This window comes from Anolis carolinensis, unplaced genomic scaffold (assembly GCF_035594765.1).
Source record: "Anolis carolinensis isolate JA03-04 unplaced genomic scaffold, rAnoCar3.1.pri scaffold_20, whole genome shotgun sequence".
Classification (NCBI taxonomy): Eukaryota; Metazoa; Chordata; class Lepidosauria; order Squamata; family Dactyloidae; genus Anolis; species Anolis carolinensis.
In genome coordinates, this window is record NW_026943830.1 from 395,264 (window position 1) to 402,527 (window position 7,264).

The 7,264-nt window shown below is 41.1% G+C and overlaps 1 protein-coding gene across 1 annotated transcript in view; it reads right to left on the reverse strand.

Moving 5' to 3' along the window:
- The window catches only part of agap2 (ArfGAP with GTPase domain, ankyrin repeat and PH domain 2), a 150,380-nt gene extending 146,156 nt beyond the window's left edge, over nucleotides 1-4,224 (reverse strand). Inside the window, exon 1 of the mRNA XM_062966419.1 lies at nucleotides 3,913-4,224. Within this exon, the coding sequence (XP_062822489.1) occupies nucleotides 3,913-4,072 (160 nt within the window). The 5' untranslated portion in view covers nucleotides 4,073-4,224. The remainder of the gene's footprint in view (nucleotides 1-3,912) is intronic.
- Nucleotides 4,225-7,264: the final 3,040 nt, after the last annotated feature.

A 7,264-nucleotide genomic window follows, 5' to 3' on the forward strand; every position in this document is an offset into this window, starting at 1 on the left:
GCATTTCCCCCCTCCAACCTGGGACTAAGGACAGTTTACAATTTTTTTAAAAAAAATGTAGTTCATATGGAGGTGTGGAGAGGCAAAGAGTTGTGAAAAGGAAGATGAAAAATGTCTTCTTACTCATAACCACACATCCTGCCTTCTTCAGGCTGCTTTTTATATTTCTGTTTTGAATATCTATACTCACTTGGCCCCTTGTAAAAACCTGTGCAGAACTCAAGTGAATAACCCCAAAGCTGAATGCACTACAATTACAATTTAGAACCGTTAGATTTGTCTTTATCAAGCCAATATGCCACAGGGCTTTTGGACTGCAAGATGCATCATTCTCAACTAGTATAGTTATGGTGGGTGGAGATTATGACAGTCATAGTTCAACACATGTAGCAGGCACCAGGGCATGAAAGGTTGGGTTAGAGTGTTCAAATCCACAATTTAATTTCAATACAGATAATGTCAATGTTGGTTATACATGCTGTAATAAACTACTTTCTGCAGTCTCACGTTTATAGAATGAAATATTGCCTCAAATGTGTTGATCTTACCAACATGGAGTTTTCTGCCTATACAATTTGCTGCCCGAGGCAAATGACCAAAGGGAAAGATGCACACAAGATGAAATGTGGAGAGGTTTTCTACAGAATACTTATACAACTTACCCTGAACAATTATAGTTTTTTAAGCTGCTCATGAAGTATGCAGCAGAGCAAAGGTAAGAGAGTTATAATAACAATAATAATAACTTTATTCTTATATCCTGCACCATCTCCCCAAAAGAACTCAGGGTGGCTTACATGAGGACCAAGCCCAACATAAACAAGGATTACAATGTGAAACACAATTAAAAACATATAACTAATAAACAATATAATTAAAACAATTAAAACCATAAAAGTAAAAACATCATAAAAATACATAATCAACCGACATCAACAACCAGTAGCCAGAAAAAGTGGATATGTTCAGATTTGAGAGGGCAGGGTAAGGGCTTGTGCAAAATGAGTTGAATATGATGGGTGGGTATGGATCATACCCATGGAGGCCACACTTGACACAGGGAGTAATAGCCCCCGTTGTAGAAGAACAATTTCAATTGCATCATTTTATAGTTCTCCAAGCTCTTCCACAAATAAGTGCAGCACCATTTTTGGAATCCCCACTTCCTGTTGCACACATTGTTTAGTTACCTCAAATCTCTCACACACTTCTAAGCATCCAACATTTATGAAAGTTACCTTCTTATCTCTCAAAATCCCCCAACACTCTGGCCGCACTGTACCTGTGATATTAATTTGCACTGTTGTCACCTGTCCTTAGTGCATTAACAAATCAAGAAAGTGGTATCGGTAATATACTGGAAAAACAACAAATCATCCTACAGTATATTTTCAACAACAAACGTGGTATAATGGTTTGAGTGTTGGACTATGGGCCTCATCACATAGCTGAGGCAGGGCACGGAGATTTGTTAGATTCCATGGCAAATCTGCAGGGCAATCCTATCACTCTGAGCTCAGTATCGCCTGCAGCAACGCTTCACCATCACACATGGGGTGGCACTGCTGCACAGCTCCCTTCCCACTCTGGCCCCATTTCTTCCTATAGAATACAGGAGCATCGTAGGACTCTTCCACCACAATTGATCTATGGAGCCCGCTGGAAATGAGTGTGCATTGTGTGATGGGTGGTACGGGGCTCCATAAATCAACTGTGCTACAAGTGTTGTATGATGCTTGCGAAGACCTATATGATGAAGTGGCGTGACTCTGGAGACCATGGTTCAAAAGCACACTCAGACATGGAAAATTACTGACTGACCTTGGGCAAGTAACGCTTTCTTAGCCTCAAAAGATAAAGACCCCTTCCTCTTTCGAGTCTTGCCATGGAAACATTATAAGTTCACCTTAGGGTCTTCATAAGTCAGAAATGTCTTGAACACATACAACAATAACCTATGATCAACAGTATGCAATCAAAATATACAGCAGCAGAAACAGAAAATAAAGTGGCAGACAGTGCAGTATGAGTTCCATGAACATCAACTTAAATGCAATTTTATTGGGGGGGGGCGGGTTGTGCCTCCAAGTCAACTCTATCTTGAGCAGCTGTATCCTAATTATTTCTTGGCCAGATTTATTCAGAGGAGGTTTATCATTGCCTCTCTCTAAGGCTGAGGAAATGTGATGTTTTCAATGTCAGTGAGTTTCCATGGCCGAGCAGAAATTGGAGTCCTGGCCTCCCAGAGAACTTGTCTAATACTTAAACCACTATATCACACTAGTTGTTGTAAGCATGTATATACCAGAAACATTTCCATTTTCAACAGTATAACTGCAAAAAAAAAATGTAAAAGGTGCTAATTCAGAAGAAGAATATAGGACAGCCTCATGCCCACGATTACAGAGGACAATTTTTCATGAAAATATCTTTTCCTTCAAAATCACTCTGAGTCAAATCCCACCAAAAGAGCTTTGTGTTGGGGGCAGCAGGGAGGGACTTTGAGGTTGTCCATCCAAGCACACTCAGCACCTGGACAACTGGTTGAGCAGGCAGGCAGACACACAGGACAATGTCCTCCCCACTATGGAAATACCATTTAAATGGCAGTCATTATGTCTGACTATACATCTGGATGTGCTAATTTAATGCACATTTGACCTTATTTTGCAGTAAATGCTACCACTCCACTAGACTGCATCAAAAATGTTAAGAAAACATCTTAAAAAGGCCAAAATAGGGACAATGATTAACTATCAGAACTGGAAAATAGGTGCCATTGCTGGGCGACTCGGAGCATGAGGTATTGCTAGCTGATACAGCAATATGGGAAATTCCTGTCTGGATGTGACTATTGTTTTTTAATTAGACATTTTAATCCTTCAATCCTAAACATTTACCAGGATGCTATGCAACTGTATCATCAAACAAATTCTGGTGTAACACCAATTACACCCACAGAGAGATACATTGTCAGAGTGCTTGTAGTCACTGCAATGCAACAAAATATTAAAATAATTGATCTGATTTCATTAAAACAACACTTCCTAATAAATTTAAACAATTAAATACAAAAGTGGTTATGAGAATCCAACAGCTCATTTGGCTAGAGCAGGAAAACTAGTTTACTTGTGGGCAGCTCATGGACTATATCTAATGGGTGGGAGATCTCCCCCTCCATTTATGGGTGAGGGTCCCCCGTTCATTTGGTTCATGATATTCCATAATGGGATAGATTGCTCTCTGCATGTTTTATTTTCCCTTGCCCTCTTGTATGTAGATGAAGGGCAGGATCCAGCTGTATTTTAGCCTATTTAAATTCTACAGAAGTCAACAGAAGGGAATTAAACACATACTTAATTCCTTCCCATATCAAAATCTGTGGGATTTATATGTGCTTGATTTGTACTGGATTATTCCCTACTCCCACATCCTTGTAAGCAGCCAGGGAATTTGGTGAGATTAGCCAACTGAAGGTTTAACCCAAAGTAAAGTTGGCTCCCACTGTCCAGGTAACCTGTGCAGCTAATAAGCAAGCAAAAAAGCCCCATAGTCCTACATGAGTGGTGTCAACTAAATGGGGGAAATGTTTGGTCTGGTCTTGCGTTTTAACATTCCGAGAAGTCAGTTGGTATTACGTTCAGCTTAAAGACACAGGCTAAGAGGGCACGGGGAAATGACTACAGAACTTGTGGGCCATTTCATTCCATTGACGACTGTCTTTTTCCACAAATTGACAAAGAAACAGCTTTTCTTAGTGGCTTATGTCCATAACAAGCATAGATTTTTAGAGAAATTTGTTTGATCTGATTTTCCCATGATAAACTAAAGTAATTTCATTTCTAATTTCAGCTTCTTTTCAGATCTGAAAAATCTTCCCCCTCCATGCCTTTGCAAGCCCCAGGCACGTACCTCGCACAATGCTCAGGGAAGTCTTGATGCTGCTCTTCAGCTGAGGGTCACCGACCAGCTCCACCAACCGGAAAAGTCTGTTGAGTTGCACCTTAACTCCCTCATACCTCTGTGCCTCAGCCCTGATGGCTGCAGATGTCAATTGTCTTTGCACATTCATGATGGATAAAGCTTTGGACGGATGACTGAAACAAGTTTTCTCAGCCCATGGCAAGCAGCCTGTCTTCTGTTCTTTGATAGACAGCTCGTGCAGGCCTTGGGTGAATTTAGAGTGCTGCCCACCTCAGGAGTCTAGACTCACTTCTTCTTTTCTCTTCTCTCTCTTTCTCTCTGTCAGTTGCACTTCCTGAGTAGAACGTCACATTTCAAAGCCACAACTTTCATTCGCCCCATTCTTATCTGATTCTGACAGTAGGCTAGGGCGTAGTTCTGAAGAAAAGAAGGAGATATAACAGCCCAGCTGTTGCTTCTGAGCCAGAACCTGAGAAATGTCCTCCAGGATCCCAGGCTGAGCTGAGAACTCCCAAAGCTGGTGAGACCGGATTTTCAGGTTGTTTCTTTCCAGAAGGTATAATTAGTTCAGTGCAATTTTGGCAGCTGCATTCAGGTAAACAAAAACCCATGTGGAAGCACAGCAGGGAGGCCAGCAATCACATCATTGTCGTCGTCATTCTTACGGAAAGACGCACCCAACTTAGCTGTTGTGTAATTGTCATCTTCAAATCATGGTTCACCTACACATTTTAACATTTAGGGTTTCATGTTTTTGATGCCTGAGGCTGAAGCAGAAGATTATGCCTTTCCATTCCATGTACAGAAGTCAATTGGACGTCAACCTCAATAATGTAATTGGTCCTTTTCTGTGGATATTACTGCACATGGCTTGCAAGTTATAGCCCCCTCACCACTGGCAATAAAAAATTAAAAAGTCTGGGATAAAGAGGGCAATGCATGGATTGGGAGGAGTTAACCCATGCTGATTTAATAGAAGTACAAAATGTTGTTGAAAGCACTTTTCAGAAAATGGCAATGTAATGGGAGAGTGGCTGCACAGCCCTCTTCAAGCCCTCTACTACAATGGATTTGTAACACCAGAACCCCTCTAATTTTTGGCATCAGGTAGCAAAAAGTCTACAGATTCTGCATTTGGATTTTTATGTGGAGGAAAGTGGTTTGCTGGTTAGCCCTTCCTTTGTTCTCATCGGTGTAACATTGACTATTAATGTAGAGCTACTAGTAGTAGAGCTACTAGATCAATCCTAATAATTCACTTCCAAAATCTAAGACTAAGGAACAAGGGGGTGGCCTTGTTCTTCCTAGCAGATTTCAGAAACTTGGTCCTCCATTATTTGGGGCTTTCCTAAACACAATACAGGCAGTCCCCATCCAACTTATAAATGACTCATAGTTAAGAACGGGGGTGAAACAACAGGAAGTGAGAGAAATCTACCCCTAGGAAGGGAAATTCACTCCTGAAAGAGCTATCATGGGAAAAAGGTATCTCCACAGAAGCTTTATCACCAATCCTTGTGGCTGGAGTTACACTTAAAAATGTACTTGTTCTGGCTTACAAACAAATTGGACTTAAGAACAAGGCTACAGATCCTATCTTGTTCATCATTTGGGGACTGTCTGTACCTAAATTCCAATGTTTCCTGGCTTAAAGCAGTAGTTTTGTGTGTTCTTCCTCATTAATAACTTTTGCCCTCTTGTTGCCCAACCACACTCTTGCTTGGCCAAATATGTATCTGTTTTCATCTATGAAGTGTAGAGATGACTGCCTGGGTTGTTATATGGAGTGGGCCCTGGCGATGATTTTACAAGAAGCATGTATTTCAAGTATCAGTCTTCAGACTTCATCACATGGACTAATGGCTCCATCCTAGGGCGCTTTCAGGGAACGTAGCCTACAATGGAGCCATTGCAGGGGGAAGCTGGATGGTGACGCCTTCATCTTTGGAAGGCAGCAATGTGGGGCACTGATGACAGTTTTCCCCACTGCCTCACAGATTCCCCTACTTTGGCCCGTGTTAGGGACCGCAATATGATGAGGTTCATAGTCCATTGTATAGAATGGGCATGCTATTCACACAAAACTACCCAACTTAGAATACAAGAAACTACACCCAGTAACTCCCTACCTTTCAAAGAAACTGCCCTTGTCCTGAGATTCCTCTCCCTAAGGATCAGATAACTCAGGACCAGGCCTTGAGATTTCTGGTAAACCTATTAATTAGCCTTCAGAAAACCAATACATGTAGGTCCACTGCTTTATCTATGAAACTTGAAACCCTGAAAACAAGCACTATAAGCTCAGCCAAAATTCCTCAAAAGATACTTGTCCTGATAACTTTATTTTAATCTCTCTCCACAACAGAGGACTCTTCCAAGAATGCTCACTACTCTTTTGTGATGGTTTTCACCCCCACCCCACCCCCAATGCTTTAGCATAATGCTACTTCCAGGATATTGTAGGAGATGAAAACTGCTGCCTAGGTGACCCACACAATTGCTACCACTATAGAAAAACAATAGCAGTAACAATAATCTCACATGGAAGCAGCAGGAAAGTCATATCACAGCATCTAGGCTTTGTACTCCCAAGAAACTGCTGGAGAATTTATCTTGCCCTTGCAGAATATTAAGCCAAGTAGTACTTTGATTTACTTTACTTGCAAATTCTGAATTTCAAGTGACTGTTCTTGGTTCCATTTTTAAAATAAAGAACCTAGAAGATGACACATAGAGTATAATGAGAAAAATCTTAAGGGAATCTTGAAATGTCAAAAGCCAAATTAAATAACGATGTGCATATTTGATAGGTCCAAGTGTAAGAGCCAATGCAGAAAAACCAAGTAGTCGCACCTCTTTTTAAGCCAAAGACTGCATCGATTCGCACTGTGATGAACATCATGAACCCCACTTCTTCCACCATTTCTCTCTGCACCCCCTTTCACCCCACACTAGACAAGCAGTGTCAGCTGAAGATACATGTCTAATTCCTACAAATATAAGAATGTCCACAGGGTTACATATGATTTTGTAAAACTTAAAATTTAGTGAAAAATAAAAACCTCTAATTATAATTGAAGGCCTCTTACAATCCGAGTCCATAAAGAGTAGTTAGCTTGTGTGAAAATCCGGCACCGCAGGAAAGAACTGATTGGTTGCAGAGAGCTATAAAATTGGGCTGAAGGCTGTGGGAGGCCCACTCTTGCTTTAGGGCCTTTAGAAAGGTTAATTGCTCTGCTAGAAGGCGATTGTACCCTGCTGGCATTACCACACACAAGGTGCATGTCCTGTCTCAGTTGCAAATCAAAGCCTTTGCCAGAAGGAGGCATAAATCTTTGCA